Raw genomic sequence first — 17,428 nt, forward strand, 5'->3', positions numbered from 1 at the left:
TACCTATCTATAGCTATGGGATAATAATTGTTTTAAATATGAAAGTGTTATAGCACAGATACAAAACACAAGTAATGGTTTGAGTTAGACATCAGCCACAAAAGCCATTATGATTAATATATTGTGCTGTGAAGGTCACAATTATAATAGCTATATTCACTTCCAGCTCTCTATCACCTGTACAATATATGCAATATAAATATAATCTATGCTATTTAATGGTTGCCTGTCTTAATGTTTCCTTTCACAGGTATCTTTTTATGCACATAAACTGTATTCTTTTATGTTTTAATGGAATATATGTTAATTAATAATGGCAAATATAAATAAAATGTTTCTGTAAACTATATATTGTGATAATTCCAGACACTTTACAAGATCTGTTTCTATAGTTTTTCTTACTTTTCTTGTCTGTTTCCATTTTCTTTTACTTATTTAGTAAATGTGTGTAGAAAAATAAAGTTTTTAATTTATTATATTTGTGGTTTTCAGATTTTTTAGGGCAACATATCAAATTCTGAGTATTAATTTAGGGATTATAATCATGCTATAGTATAAACATTTTCTTAATTAAAATAATCTTCATTAAAAAGTTGTGACTAAATATCAGGTGTGGAAAACATAAAAAAAAAAAACATATTTACAGTACTTTGCTGATCCATTGTCACAACTGGAAAATGTTCTGACTACATTATTGACAATTACAGACAATATTAGCTAATTGAGAAAGATTATGTAGGAATTAGTAAATCCACCATGTCTGTATGTCGTTTCACCTAAGATCTTGTGTGCTCCTTTTCAAAGTAACTTTCTTTTGGTTTTGAATAGAGAATGGAAGGGCCAGAACCTCTGTCAGAATTCTGCTGCTCTGTGTGTCCCCGTTAGGGCAAATCACCCCATTTGACCGTTTTGTAACTATTGTTTCTGGGAAATAAAGTGATGGGAATTTCCATATTTTATGGTTGTCGCCAGAATAGAAGGTGAATTAAAATTTTCCAAAGGAGATGTGCAAGAGGGGAGATTTCAGTTTGGAAATATTTCTACCCATTTCCTTTAGTATCTTTGGGAAAGGGAGTGAAGACTATTTTCTTCAATGGGATATAGACAGCAATATAAACTTGACTAATAGCCAGATTCACAAATAGTTACGCCGGCGTATCAGTAGATACGCCGACGTAACTCGGAATCTGCGCCATCGTAAGTTTAAGTGTATTCTCAAACTGAGATACACTTAAACCTAGCTAAGATACGACAGCCTGCACCGTCGTATCTTAGGGTGCAATATTTAGGCTGGCCGCTAGGTGTCGCTTCCGTTGAGTTCGGCGTAGAATATGTAAATGCCTAGATACGGCGATTCACAAACGTCACAGTAAAGATACGCCGTTTACGTAAGGCATTTTCCGGCGTAAAGTTATTCCATCAAATAGCTGGCCTAGTCAATGTTAAGTATGGCCGTCGTTCCCGCGTCGAAATTTAAAATTTTTACGTCGTTTGCGTAAGTCGTTCGTGAATAGGGCTGGACGTAATTTACGTTCACGTCGAAACCAATACGTCCTTGCAGCGTACTTTGGAGCAATGCACACTGGGATATGTACACGGACGGCGCCTGCGCTGTTCGTAAAAAAAAACGTCAATCACGTCGGGTCACCCCCCATTAACATAAAACACGCCCCCTCATCCTCATTTGAATTAGGCGCGCTTACGCCGGCCCCATTAACGCTACGCCGCCGTTAGGAGGCAAGTACTTTGTGAATACAGTACTTGCCTCTCTGACTTAAGGCGGCGTAGCGTAAATACGATACGCTACGCCGCCTTAAAGATGCGGCGCCATACTTGAATCTGGCTATAAGATTCTAACTATTCCCTACTCTATTTAAAACAAACAAAAAAATAGTTTAGGCTATAGACACACATTAAGGCAGAGTATATTAGTACAGGAAATTACATTTTGGATTCAGTCGGACTAGAAAGTATTTTAGACATGGGCGGGAGGGCAGAGGTGACAAAAACATATTGAAAACTGAGTTTTAATACAAAAGTACTTAACAGCTGCTAATAAATATACATGGCACGCAAAATAATTTCAGTTGAAATAGATAGTTAGGGAATATATGCGTGACTGTTTTTTTTCTACAAGACATCTTTTTCAAGTTTACTTTAAGTAAACCCATTTTGAACCAACTAATCTAGAAGGAATTCATTGGTTTATTATGTATCATTGCTACTTTACATGTACACTGGCAAAACGAATGTTACGCTTTCAGGAACCTCCTGATTTTTGTGGGATATCCCTTTTCTAAAGCTCCCATAAGAATGGAGCTTTCCAAACTGGGCATGGCTTAGGTCACATAAAGCAATGGTTGGGCAAAGAGGAATTAAAATTAATGTTACAATGTTAAGGGGCTATGACTTAACTGAACACATTTTATGCCTTATTATAACAATTACAGAAGCTTAAAAACAACGCACAGAATAAGTACACACATAATGATTGCATGCAGTGAAAATGCTGATATTTATAGCAAACATAAATGGAATGGACAAGTATTTGTAAAGTGCATGAGCAAGTGCAAAGCTTAAACAAAAAATAGAACAAAGCAAATAAACAACTATAAGAATAAAAATTAGTAGATGAAAAATGTTGATGGCAGGAGGCAGAAGGAAATGCACGATGAGTTGTGTGTATTTGAATGTCTGACCTGTTAGTTGGTCGTCGCCTGCAGCAGGGGCGATGCGAATGTATGGTGTTGTAAGCTGAGTCACGATTATCGCAGCTAAGGCAAAGGAAGATTTCCAGGTCAGCATGCATGAGGAGGAGAAGAAAAGCCAGACTGAAGCAAGGCTGACAAGAATACTGTCAATGTTTTACCATGTCAAACACTGCAACATCATTCTGCCATAAAACCTCCCATCCTTATTTCACATTGTATAGAGCTGACACTAGAAAGAATGAGGGAAAGTAAAGGAACAGACTGGACTATGAAAATGAGTTAGAAGCTTTTCAGTTAGATCTTGTGATTGATGACAGAGCGGAAGATATGCTGCGTAGAAGCTTACACAAAACACTTTTTGTTTACATTATGGTACATTTCAGGACACAGTACTTCAATTGTCCCTTATTTTTGAGTAAGTTAAAGACAAATGGAATTCTAATACCCTTTTTATTGTATTGCATTGTATTTTATTGTATTGTATCTATATGAAGAAAAAGTAAGGGATGTATGAGACCTTATTCATGGGAGCCTTTTAGATTGCAGGTTGCTGCTTTTTAGATTACAGAGGCATTTAGACACCCTGCAAAACTTCTAAAAAGAAAAAAAAAGAACAATGAAACTTGAGGTCGTTACTACAGTGTCTGCCTGACTATGGATTTCTGTGGCTTCATTTGGGCCTTAAAGCCTAGTACACACGATGATATCATTTTTATTTTTTGCATGCTAGTCTCCATATCGAAAATGTATAGGTTACCAACGTCCAAAAATACTCTTAAGACAGAATAAAAATTCGGAAGTGATGTAATGTATTTGTATTGTATTTTTTTTAGATGAAAACTACTGATTAAAAGAAGATTGTACAATATCATACGCAAAAAAAAAAAAAAATTGTGTTTGTTTCTTCGTGTAATTTCGGACGAAAGCTGTGTACTAACGATCAAATTGTCATATGATTGCTTTGAAAGCGGTATTTGTTGTACGATTTTCTGATCATGTATACTAGGCTTTAAACACAAGATGTCAGTGAACTAGGTTTACATAGCTCACATAATTCCAAGAAACAGTTGTCTTGGGCATATTATGGTTCATGACTTCTGCCAAGTCTTACATGTAAAGACTAAAGCTGGCCATGTGCCAGTGGATCTGACTGATTGAAGAGAACAAATGGAAATTATTTTTATTGAATGCACCAATATATGCATTTGGGCAAATATATAGGTTTAGATCTGGGCTTGGGCTAAAGAGACTTTGAAGGGTTTGCATAATTACCATATATGTATATTTCCATCAAACTGTCTCACATTGCATTTACGGTATTGATTTGTAGGTATGTTTGTATTACACATAGGTTGATTAATAGCCCCCTGAGATTTGAGCTACTCTTGTCAATGTGTAGGTGAGTTTAATAAATTAAGTCAATTTTTTAGATAGTTTTATTTTAATATATTTAAATTTTTGCTTGAGGATTCGATTTGAACTATACTTTACCTATCCAGAGTGAAGTCGGCTGCATGTGCACAATCAAGATGTAAATGATTTATCCTAGACATGAATTTGCATTTGTATTTCAAAATTGTCACAGCAAAATAAATAGTATGACAGATTTACTAACTTCCTATTGTTGTACATTACTTGTAATGAAGGTCATACAACATAAAAGGCTTTCTATTGAATAAATCAAAATGAGGGGAATTTATCATAACTGGAGCAGCAACCAAACAGCTTCTAACTTTTTTTGTTTTTTGCTTACCTGAACCTGCTGGAGATAGAAGCTGTTGCCATGCACAGCTGCTCCAGTTTTAATACATTCCTCCCAAGGTATATTCTTGCAAATAGTAAATATTCTAACTGTGCATCTCAAAATCCCACAATGGAAATAGGACCAAGGACCTTTGGACCTATCAACACCAACTGTCCGTGTTTTAGTAGGCTCTATGCATGGAAAAACTGTTCTATGGTTGTTGGATGAATCTTTAGCTATTACTCAAAATGACTGCATTATTTAGAGATCATTGTACAGTAAGTTATAGGTTTTCATTTATTTTATGTTTATTGTTGAGTCTATTTCCTGTGCTACATAACCTCTCTCCATGCCTGCTGTCTTACCAGTTTGATTCAAGACAGACTGGTGTTTGTAAAACCTTTCTAAGTACTGACACTTTGATACATAATGCTATCTGTATGGGAGAGGCATGACAAGAAACCAACAGTTTACAGGCATGTATGGGAATGACTCTACATTAATAAAAGATAAGCAAAAAAAGGGATCAGGTAGGTAAAACTGAATGTCTCTACATTAATAAAAGATAAGCAAAAAAAGGGGATCAGGTAGGTAAAACTGCCCTATATCTATTTGAGCATTTAGCCCTTGAAATATGAGGGGGGGGGTGGTAGCCCCATTGCAAGGAAGCATTTTTAGTTTTGCTGGATTTTTATATTGTTTTTTTTTTTTTTTAGGTTTGAAATGACTGTGACCACACATAGGGTAAAACAAAATAGGGATGTATGTGTTTATTTTTTTAATTAAATCAATAGCATCAGTGACAAAACATATGCTATCTAATATATAAGGAAACAGACTTATGCCGCGTACACACAATCAGGCTTTTGCCCGGCCAAATCTCATCGGAATTCGGAATTCATCGGAATTCTGATGGATTTCCACCGGAGAGAAATAGAACATGTTCTATATCTAAACTCCGATGGAATTCATCGGAATGTTCGATGAAATAACACCGATGGGGCTACACACGCTCGGAATATGCGATGGAAAAAGTCCGTCTGACTTTTTCCATCGGAAATTCCGATCGTGTGTACAAGGCATAAATGGATAATTTCTCCTTTCTTGTTACATGTTACATCCATATTTAGGTATGAGCATGCCTGTCACGTATGTGGCAAAGGCAATGAAGAAATGACTGTGACCACAGATAGGGTAAAACAAAATAGGAATGCATGTGTTTATTTTTAAATTAAATCAATAGCATCAGTGACAAAACATATGCTATCTGATATATCAGGAAACAGACTTATGCCGCGTACACACGATCAGGCTTTTGCCCGGCCAAATCTCATCGGAATTCTGATGGATTTTCACCGGAGAAAAATAGAACATGTTCTATATCTAAACTCCGATGGAATTCATCGGAATTTTCGATGAAATAACTCCGATGGGCTACACACGATCAGAATATGTGATTGAAAAAGTCTGTCTGACTTTTTCCTTCGGAAATTCCGATCGTGTGTACAAGGCATAAAGGGATAATTTCTCCTTTCTTGTTACATGTTACATCCATATTTAGGGTAACACGTTCAGCATCCACAAGCTCTTCCTCGGATCCCCCCCTTGCCTGTAACAGTGGGCCGAGGATCTTCTCCCTGCACTCCCTGGGAGTGTGGCTGTGCAGGGCTCCACCCACACAACCACATGATTCATGATTCATTCACTATGAATCAATAAACTACTGATGAGTGCTCTAGGTGGTTCATTGGGCGCTGATAAGTGCTCTAGGTGGTTCATTGAGCTTCCTGTCATTAAGTAACTGCCTGCCAGTATCATAGGTAAAGACAGACAGATACAAAAACTGTCCACAGGAGCCTGGCATTTTACCCACCATCTCCTGATTGTGGGTGCAATGATTTACAGGCTCCTACATTTTTTTAAATAAAAGCACATATTTTACCTGAAAAAATGAATTTGCATTTATTATTTTTTTAAAGGTGAATTTATCCTTTAAATAATTGCTGTCTTTTAGGAGGACACCAAAGAAGCTCATATAAGCCGACATATAATGCCTTATCTGTTTACTATCTACTGCCTACTGTGACCAAAACAACACGCCATAGTATATTTTGACATCTTAGTGGAGGACACACTTCTGTCAATAACTTTAACAAATGCATGCAAAATCACAGAAAAATACAATATTTCCAATGCTTTCTTGCAGCAGTTATCCATTCCATGAACACAATTTTATTTATTTTGCAAAACTGTAAACTTACTAGAAAATGACTGTCTGTTTTGGCCCAGTTCCTCTGCTTCTCTCTTTACCTCCCTAAATAATTCTATGTAGCAGTCAGCAGAGGAGCAAAGGGGGATTCTATAGAGTGTCCCTAGAGTCTGCTTGAGTCACATCCAAGATTGTGGCAGTCAGCACAAGTCTCAGGACTTTTGAATATCTACACAAGGAAAGCTTTTACAGCTGAAACACATGTCAAAACTTCTGTATCTTAAATGCAAATATAATATTATGGGAAGATTGCAGTTGGAATGAAGAATGAATGGTCTGACAACAGAATGTTGCAACTATGTGCAGTCTGTTTAGGCTATCATTCAAACCTCAGCTATATTTCTGTTACATGACAATAATAATAGTTTATAGAGTATAAATTCATAACAATTGTCCAAATATATATATGTATATATATATATATATATATATATATATATATATATATATATATATATATTGGCAGCCACTCTGCTTTTAGAAAGATTAAAAAACACAGAAGGTCAAATAGAACAGCTGGAAAACGAGGTGAGGAAAATACACAAGAAAATTAAGGACAGACTTTTTTCTGAAGGATTTCTCATTTACATAGAACAGCCTGAGTGCTATTAGAACTGTGGCAACAAGCGAGAGAAATAGATCATCTACCATCTGCAGACAATTAAACTCAAAACTGCTGCTGCATAATATTTTGAAATATCCCTCTGCAATGTTCAAATAGAGTGATGTTACTGGATGCTTCATAGCTAGTTACGTGCCCTAAATATCTTAACAGAATTGTCTTCCTTGTTAGAATAAATCCATCTCTACCACAGTCAGAGTACATAGACATTGAGTATTCTGGGATAGTCAGAAGTGGCACATGCTTTGGGCACATCTAGACAGACCTCTATACATAATCTGAACAGTATTTTTTTCCCCTGACTAATCTACAATTCTTTTGATATGCTTCAACATATTGGTGAAATATTCTTTGAATGAAACTCCTATGTACGTTTCATTAAATGATGATGTATGTGTGGGTACTAGTACTCAGATTCTAAGACTTTTCCACCATTCCAACTTACTACTGTGGAGCTGGACAATCCTATCTTTAGACTACAACACAGGCTACCCACCATTCTGACCATGACTAAGATCAATCAATAGATGGGTAGCCAAACGCTAGAGCAATATTGAACAGTATATTGTTCAGGTTCAATGTATTATCCACGGAGCTCTTAGCTACAAACAGCAGATTTACATTTAGAATACTAAATAGAAAATGTTGTCATCACACATTTTCCATGATTTGAAGACTAAAGGAACATAATTTTATCATGCATTATGCATTACTGCAGTGTCATTCAACTTTGTCATCAGAATAGATACAGCAGTAATATAAGTGGTTTTCCCAAATACTTCTGACTCTTGACAGACACAAAGGAACCAATTAGAGCATATCTAAATCCAAAACTTAGTTTCAAGTGTGATAAGGGATAGCTAAAACCCAATCAACTTTTTTCTTATTGCCTGTCCTTGATATGGGAGATCTTCCTTCACTTCCTGTCTTGAGGCACAAGAGGAGAGGGGATCTTCCCAAGGAAAAGGAAACCCTTTCTCAGAAAGTTGTCACTATAAAAAAAAAACTAATTTAAAGGTTTCACCTTTATTCCTTTTCCAGTGACAACTCAAAATTTGTTTGCATTTTCTTTCACTTTAGGTTCTGGTGACAGTGATCACCAATATACAGTAAATAGAAAAGGCAAATCTCTCCAGCAGGGACATATACAGCAGTTAAACCTGACAGGGTTTTAACCCTTTCACACTTCATCAAAAACAAATAATTCTTAGGTACACTTTAAAGTGGATGTAAACCCTCACATATACCCAGTGAAGTTACATAGTTACATGGCGAGGTTGAAAGAAGACACAAGTCCTTCAAGTACAACCTGTGTGTGTGCTTTTATATCAATATAACATTGTATATCCCTGAATGTTGTGGTCTTTTAGGTGCATCTCTAATAGTTTTTTGAAATTATCTATGCTCCCTGCTGAAACCACTGCTTGTAAAAGAGAATTCCACATCGTTACCGCTCGTACAGTAAAGAACCCTCTATGCAGTTAATGGTTAAATAGCTTTTTTCAAATTTTAGTGAATGGCCACGTGTTTTTTTAAGTTCCCTTGAATGGAAATGTTTTCCCTACTGTAGGGTCACCAGTACTGTAATTGGACATTGAAATCATATCCCCCTCAAGTGTCTCTTCTCCAGAGAGAAGAAGTTCAGTGCTCGTAATCTTTCCTCATAACTAAGGTCCTCCAGTCCCTTTATTTGTTTTCTTTCCCTTCCCTGTACCCTATCCAGTTCCAGCACATCCTTCCTGAGGACTGGAGCCCAGAACTGGATGGCATACTCCAGGTGTGGCCAGACCAGAGTCTTGTAGAGTGGGAGAATTATTGTTTTATCGCTGGAGTTAATCCCCTTTTTAATGCATGCCACTATTATTTTGGCTTTGCCTCTAGCAGCTTGGCATTGCATGCCATTGCTGAGCCTGTCATCTACTAAGACCCCCAGGTTCTCCCTCTAGTGAGTGGATTGCATTCATATTTTTGACACCCAATTGCATTATTTTTCATTAAACCTCATTTGCCATGTGGTTGCTCACCCCATTAATTTGTTCAGATCTTCTTGCAAGGTTTCCACATCCTGCGGAGAAATTATTGCCTTGCTTAGCTTAGTATCATCTGAAAATACTGAGATTAAGCTGTTTATCCCATCCTCCAGATCATTTATGAATAAATTAAATAGGACTGGTCCCAGGACAGAACCCTGGGGGACCCCACTTTCCACACTGGACCATTCCGAGTACTGCCCGTTTATAACCACCCTCTGAACTTGCCCCTATAGTCAGTTTTCAATCGATGTACTCACCCTTTGGTCCATGCTGACAGACCTTAGTTTGTACAGTAAACGTTTAGTTTAGTTTGTACAGTAGTACTCCCTTTTTATTACCACCCTCTGAACTTGCCCCTGTAGCCAGTTTTCAATCCATTTACTCACCGTTTGGTCCATGTTGACAGATCTTAGTTTGTACAGTAAACTTTTATGCAGAACTGTATTGAATGCTTTTGCAAGATCCAGATACACCAAGTTTATTCTACCCTTATCTAGCGCACCTCCTCATAGAAGGTAATAGATTGGTTTGGCAAGAACAATTCTTCATGAATCTATGCTGATTACTGCTAATGATATAGTTTTCATTACTAAAATCTTGTATATAATCCCTTATCATCACCTCCAAGAGCTTACATACTATTGATGTTAGGCTAACTGGTCCGTAGTTCCCTGGGATATACCTTGGTCCTTTTTTAAATATAGGTGCTACATTGGCTTTTCTCCAATCAGCTGGTACCATACCAGTCAGTAGGCTGTTTGCACGAATTAGGAACAATGGTCTGGCAATTACTTGACTGAGTTCTTTGGGGACCCTCGGTTGCAAGCCATCTGGTCCAGGTGACTTATTAATGTTACATTTTTCAAGTCGATTTCTAATTCTATCCTCTGTTAGCCATAGGGATGCTTCCTGTGACGTGTCATGAGGATAAACCTTGCAGTTTTTGTTACTGAAGTCCCAAATTTCCCTCATGAAGGCTAATTGAGAAGAATGATATAATATAAATAGAGGGCGCTAGGCCCATATACATTAAGTATAGTGCCGTGACACAGTGTCTAATTCACAATAAAATTGCAACATAAAAAAACACAAAAAGTATATATAAATGAGTCCCAACAATTGCAGCCAAAAGCTGCGCTTGAAGCCACGCGAGTGAATTCAAATATGATCAAAAATATATAAATCAAATAAATCAGTGAACAAAGTCCAATAGTAATAATAATTCTGTGAAGGAAGAAATGCCACCACCACTTCAGTATGGTTATCAATTCCACCCAAGGTGCTTTAGATAAGGTTTGCTCTTACCAGAGCTCGTTGACCCCTTTAATGAAAAAGATGGTCAGCTGAGCTTATGCAGGATTGTGCCTGCAACACATGAAGATATGGACAGACCACTTTGCAAATCCAGGAACCTCACACGGGATTATATGTAAAAGAAGAGAGGCCAGATAGCCAAATAGCGTGATACCGTTTTTAATTAAAATTTTAAAATGTACATAAAAGTCAGCCAAATGGCTCCTTACATTGAGGGGTGCCCACCCGGCACTGAGGCTGCGGACCTGTCACCGCTCAAAGCGGTAGTTAAGTGGGATTCGCTGGAATATGGAAGCCGCCGCTCACACATGTAACCAAACGATCTCTCCAACAGTCCAAAGCACGGGGGGTACGTCACGTGACCAGGCTATTTGGCTATCTGGCCTCTCTTCTTTTACATATAATCCCGTGTGAGGTTCCTGGATTTGCAAAGTGGTCTGTCCATATCTTCATGTGTTGCAGGCACAATCCTGCATAAGCTCAGCTGACCATCTTTTTCATTAAAGGGGTCAACGAGCTCTGGTAAGAGCAAACCTTATCTAAAGCACCTTGGGTGGAATTGATAACCATACTGAAGTGGTGGTGGCATTTCTTCCTTCACAGAATTATTATTACTATTGGACTTTGTTCACTGATTTATTTGATTTATATATTTTTGATCATATTTGAATTCACTCGCGTGGCTTCAAGCGCAGCTTTTGGCTGCAATTGTTGGGACTCATTTATATATACTTTTTGTGTTTTTTTATGTTGCAATTTTATTGTGAATTAGACACTGTGTCACGGCACTATACTTAATGTATATGGGCCTAGCGCCCTCTATTTATATTATATCATGTCCACATAATACTTGTGTTATTGAGGAGCAGCTTATTATTTATTTATATACACTTTCAATATTTGTATACATTTACAAATATCTATATATAATTTTAATTTTTCTTTATATATATTTGTCAGGCGCGGAATTTCACTTTACACATAATTGAGAAGAATACATTCAGAACCTCCACCATCTCTCCACCCTTTGTAACCAGATGCCCTTCATCATTCTTAATGGGGCCAATCTGATCTGACATCCTTCTCTATGTATATACTTTTTCTCACCTCCACTATGTTCTATCTTAGCTGCCCTGATTGCATCCTTACTTTTCTTATTGTATACTTTGTAAATTTGGAATGCTGATGATGACCCTTCAGCCTTGTATTTTTTGAAGGTCTCTCCTTTGCTTTTATATACATTTTTACATTGGAATTAAGCCATCCAGGACTTTCATTAGCACTTTTAAAGTTAACAGTCACAGATGATACACAGGAATGAAACAAATCTCCCTACATAAGTTTAACATACATACCTGCTGTCTTCAGCTTGATATATTCTTTAGAAAGTCCAGATCGTGTTAGGATATTTTCTGTTCCTGGTTACCACTTCAGTGAAGCCTGGGCATACAGCCAAGACAGCTTATGGGAGGAAAGGCACACACCCTCTCCCCTCATAGGTAGAGATTTTCAGTTCTGTTCATTGAATAGTTCAGCACTCTGCTAATCTATTTATAGCATCCTCCCCAAAACAAAACTCAGGCTGATTTTATCTCCTGTGTCAGAGAGCTTATCAGAAGTTCTCATGCTGATAACAGAAGGATGGGGCAGGAGACAGCTACGGGACATAGGGCTTTGAAGAGAGATAAGAAAACACTGCATATATATGTGCCTAGCTCTAATTTCATGAATCGGTTTACATACACTTTAAGATACAGAAATGTTATGACAGTTCATTAGCAGATGATCTGGCCACTATGATTTCTGTCAAGAGGTCCTTTACATATCGGAGAAATGCACATACTCTGTGAATCCATATTGTTATTAGATTTATCTTTGATGCTAATGTTAAACGAAAATGGTGTTTATACAAAAATATTGCCATGCTTTAATGTTCAAGGCTGTATCTGACAAGTATACATACACAGCACAACCCAATTCCAAAAAAAGTTGGGACGCTGTGTAAAATCTACATAAAAACAAAATACAATGATTTGCAACTCTCACACCCATATTTTATTCTCAATAGAAATAGAAAACATGTCAAGTGTTTAAACTGAAAAAATGTAGCATGAAGTGTCTAAAAATTGTTGAACAATTTCAGAATAATGTTACTCAGTGTAAATTTGCTAATACTTTAAATATATCATCATCTACAGGACATATCATCAAAAGATTCAAGAATCTGGAGAAATCTCTAAACACAAAGGACAAGACCAAAGCTCAATATTGGATGCCCATGATCTTCAGGGCCTCAGACAGCACTGAATTAAAAACAGGTATGATTCTATGATGCACATAACTGCATAGGCTCAAAAATACTTCCAAAAAACATTGTGCCTGAACACAGTTTGCCATGCCATCAAAAAGTGAAAATTAAAGGTCGATCAGGCAAAGAAGAAGTCTTATCAATCTGAGCATGATCCAGAAAAACTTAAATTTTCTCAGGGCCAAAGATCATTTAAAATGGTCTGTTGCACAGTAGAAAACTGTTCTGCGGCCAGATGAATTGAAATTGAATATATTTTTTTGCAACTATAGGCGCCACACCCTCTGGACTAAAGAAGAGAAAGACCTTCAGGCTTGGTATTTGCACTCAGTTCAAAGACCTGCATCTCTGATAGTATGTGGTGAATTAGTGCGTATGGAATGGGCAGTTTGCACATCTGGAAAGGCATCATCAATGCTGAAAGATTTATCCAGGTTTTAGAGCAGCATATGCTCCCATTGTGATGTCTTTTTCAGCAGGACAATGCAAAACCACATACTGCATCTATAACAATAGCATTACTTTGTAGTAGAAGAGTCCAGGTGCTCAACTGGCCTGTCTGCAATCCAGACCTTTTCCCAATTGCAAATATTTTGCACATCTTGAAACAAAAAATACAATAAGAAGTCCCATGACTGTTGAGCAGTTAGAATCCTATATCAGGCAAGAATGGGACAAAACTCCAGCAACTGCTCTTCTCAGTTTCCAGATGTTTACAGAGTGTTGGTAAAAGAAGAGGGGATGCTTCACTTTGGTAAACATGGCCATGTCCCAACTTCTTTGAGATGTGTTGCTGCCAGCAATTTTAAAATTACCATATTTTTTTCTTAAAATGGTACATTTTCTCAGTTTAAACATTTCATATGTTTGCAATTTTTTTTGTGAATACACGTTTTTGGAATGAGGGCTGTAAATGTTTAGTGAGACAACAGACCAACATTGTTTCTGACAGATGATCCTTATAAGGTTAAAAGATCAAGGATGGCTACACAAAAATGTTGCAAAAGTGCTTCAAATGCTGGAAAATAAGCTTTTATTCTATCAGTTGTATCCTGGTATTTATGAACACTGTTCATAAATAATAAATCTAAGTTGCAGCATAGAAAATTAATTCAATTTGTATGTGTTTAAACTCAAAAACTGACCCTAGAGGGTTCCAGTAACAAAAAGTATCCGTTCCTCAAAAGCAAGCTGCTATTAGTGACAGACACATGGCTTAAGCTTACTAAAGTTTTCTCACTTTATATGAATACTCTAGACTGTATACAGACACATACATACATGCACGTTCAAACACATTATTCTCAAAGCACACATTCCTAAATGGCTGAGAGTGCTGCAGAGACCATTGGCTCGGAAATGAAGACATTCAAAGCAGAAAGTATGTCTCCAGCACACCAAGGATCTCCAGAACAGGTCAAAAGTTTTATTCAGTGATCACATCATTATCGTTACCGTAGCAACGTTCCAGAGCCTCGCAGGACCTCATCAGACATGTCACATGGGGTATGTACATTAGTAGGGGAAATGAGGAGACCACAATTATTGTGTTTTGGCCTTAATTTAATGCGTAGGAGAGTTACCTTCAGACATCTTACTTCTTCAAGAATGAGTTTGATTGGTTTTAAATTTGGTATATGAAATATAGTTTTAGCTCAAACCACAAGTGTCAGGAAAGGTTAAATGTGACAGAAAAACAAAATCAAGTGCCGCCCTCTGCTCAGCCTTTTCCTATTTACAATGTTCCAAGTTTCCACAGCTTCCTTCATGCCACTTGGGGTAACACTTCCATTGCAGATATGTGAAGGACTATTGAAAACACATTTTTACATATTTTCACTTGTTCATGGCTTTTTAAGTGCGTGTATATATAAATGAATTGTGTTGCACTGGATTTATAATAAATCACTTTTTATATGGCCAAGATCTAGAGCGAGCCACTTTCTTTCCCACCATCTTAGCCAGAGCTGTCTTAATGAGAGGGCACACCTGGGCACTGTTCAGCTGCATGGGGGGCCCCTGCACTTTCCCCAAAGCAGCTGGTCCTTGAGCCCACGCTGCCCCAAAATTGGGGGCCCCATGATGGCACTGAGAGTGATAGATACACAGGGGAGGCAGTCTGCCTCCTACCTACTTGATGTCTGTTTACCTGCACTGTCATCATTGTAGGGGCCACAGAGCATTTCTTTGCCCAGGGGCCCATGATGCTATTAAGATGGCCCTGGCCAGAGGTGACCAGTGGCCGGTTTCTGCCTTGCTAAATCTGGCCATAGACGGAACGATTTTCTTTCCCGCGAACACGGGTTGCAAGAAAGAAAGTCGCTTGATTCCCCCATCAACACAGTCAGTGTTAATAGGGAATCCCTCCTGCGGAGCCATTATGTTATAATTGCTAGCGGCTATAACAGCCCCTAACAATAATCGCTTGTAAAATCCGACAGGTTGGTTGTAACCAAGTTTATCGATTGATCAGCTTGGGTACATTCAGCATGTCCATACATGGTTCGAATCTCATCTGGTTCAGCAGGAACTGGCCGAGATTCAAACCATTTATGGCCTGTATAAAAATGTGACCATGCCTCATATTACCATTTTGTTTATTGGAACCCATTTAAACTTAAACTTTTTCAGTTTGCCTCCAGTATTTCAACAACAATATCAATCGAAAAAAAAACAATCATGACAAATTCATCACATACAAGATTTCACACTCTCTCAATACAATAATAGCTGTCAATTTAAAGCAACCTGGGCCCACCCAGGTACACCAAACGTAAGATGTGGCTGGATTCACACCTATGCATTTTTTTGTGCTTTTGGCATTTTGCAGATTTGCACTACAGAACGTGTTCCATAAGACACCATGTTAAATGAACTGTAGTGCACATCTACAAAATGCACTAAAAATGCATAGGTGTGAATCCAGACTTTTTTTCCCCTCATTCAGCCAACCTTGCTTTTGTGGACAGAGGAATTTCCCCTAACGGGACATTATATTCTGATAGAAGTGCTCTCCCAATCTGTGGCTGATCCATTTAACAGAAATTGGTCAAACGGCGAGAAGTCAATCAACAGGGACCTGATAAAATTTCATGGATGTCTCCACTCAACAAAAGTTAATAGTTTGATCAATTTCTGTCTAGCGGGGACAACCGCACGTGATTGAAATTCTGCCAGTCCCTGCTGAACACCCCAAATTTTTATCAGTGAATGGCCAGCATTAGATGAACAAGAATTGTCAGGAAGGATACAACACACTCAGGTGATGCTTAATCAAAGTAATATTACCTGTATTCAGATTCATACAGGGGTTGTCCACAGCATCAGTAGGATGATACAACTTGTCTTTCCCTAGGGAGTGATGACAACTGTACTTCTAAAGGGCCTCTAAAGAAGTATTAGCAGACAATGGGTGCTCCCTGGACAACCCCTGTAAGTATCTGATGTGATATGGGGCGATTAAGTTCTTGCATTTGTAAGTTACATAGTTAGTCAGGTTGAAAAAAGACACAAGTCCATCCAGTTCAACCAAAAAAAAAATAAACAAACAAAATAAAAAACACAATACAATCCCATACACCCAACCCCATACCCACAGTTGATCCAGAGGAAGGCAAAAAACCCTAGCAGAGCATGATCCAATTTGCTACAGCAGGGGAAAAAATTCAGTAACATCTGATCAGTCTGAACTGTATTTTAAAAGGCTTAGCAGCCCACTTTTATTGAAGAAAGGCAAAGTAAAATCCAGCACAACACACAGTTCACATAAGTTTCCCACTCAGGGAATTTCCAGCTTTGTCAGTACAATAAATCACTAAAAAAATGCTAGACCACCTGGCTATTAGCACTGGTCTCCAAGACCATGGGTACTTTAGGCTCACGTAGCCTTTTATCACAGCACCTCGCTGTTCAGACCGACTCCTGACCTCCATATAGTGTTGTCCCAGAACCCTGGGTTCTCCCATACTTCTCAGGAACTCAGACTTCCTCCAGTCCCCTCTGAAAAAGCTACAGTGAGTAGCAAGTCCACAGTCTCTCAGGACCGATGCAGCTGTCCTGATTCTTCCAGTGCCGAGGGCAAGACATTCTCCCAAAAACAATGGTCAACCCACTTGGCTGGAGCACACCACTATCTTCACACAAAGGCTGTGTCTCAGAATGGCAGCTAGTGCCCTGAGCTATACTTAAGCTTGGCTTAAAAAGACCCTGCACACCTGTGTACTCACACAGGCTGCAGGAATCCAGCAAACCCGGACACAGAATTGAAGGTTCCATACCACACAACACATGTTGGAACCCTCAATCTCCACACCCCAATCTAGGTCTACCAAATCTGGAGATTGAATCACAGCTTTCTCTGCTCATATCAAACACAGCCTTAATGTGAATGCTGTGTGATTTCTAACTTCATTACCTAATTATACAAA

At 38.1% G+C, this 17,428-nt stretch overlaps 1 protein-coding gene across 13 annotated transcripts in view; it reads right to left on the reverse strand.

Moving 5' to 3' along the window:
- PTPRM (protein tyrosine phosphatase receptor type M) overlaps positions 1 to 17,428 on the reverse strand; it is a 916,041-nt gene that overhangs the window by 317,778 nt on the left and 580,835 nt on the right. For 9 of the 13 annotated variants that reach the window (XM_040353983.1, XM_040353987.1, XM_040353982.1 and 6 more), the window contains one exon: positions 2,700 to 2,774. The exons of the other annotated variants lie outside the window; for them this stretch is intronic. In XM_040353983.1, the coding sequence (XP_040209917.1) occupies positions 2,700 to 2,774 (75 nt within the window). The remainder of the gene's footprint in view (positions 1 to 2,699; positions 2,775 to 17,428) is intronic. 13 annotated transcript variants of the gene reach the window in all.

This window comes from Rana temporaria, chromosome 5 (assembly GCF_905171775.1).
Source record: "Rana temporaria chromosome 5, aRanTem1.1, whole genome shotgun sequence".
NCBI lineage: Eukaryota > Metazoa > Chordata > Amphibia > Anura > Ranidae > Rana > Rana temporaria.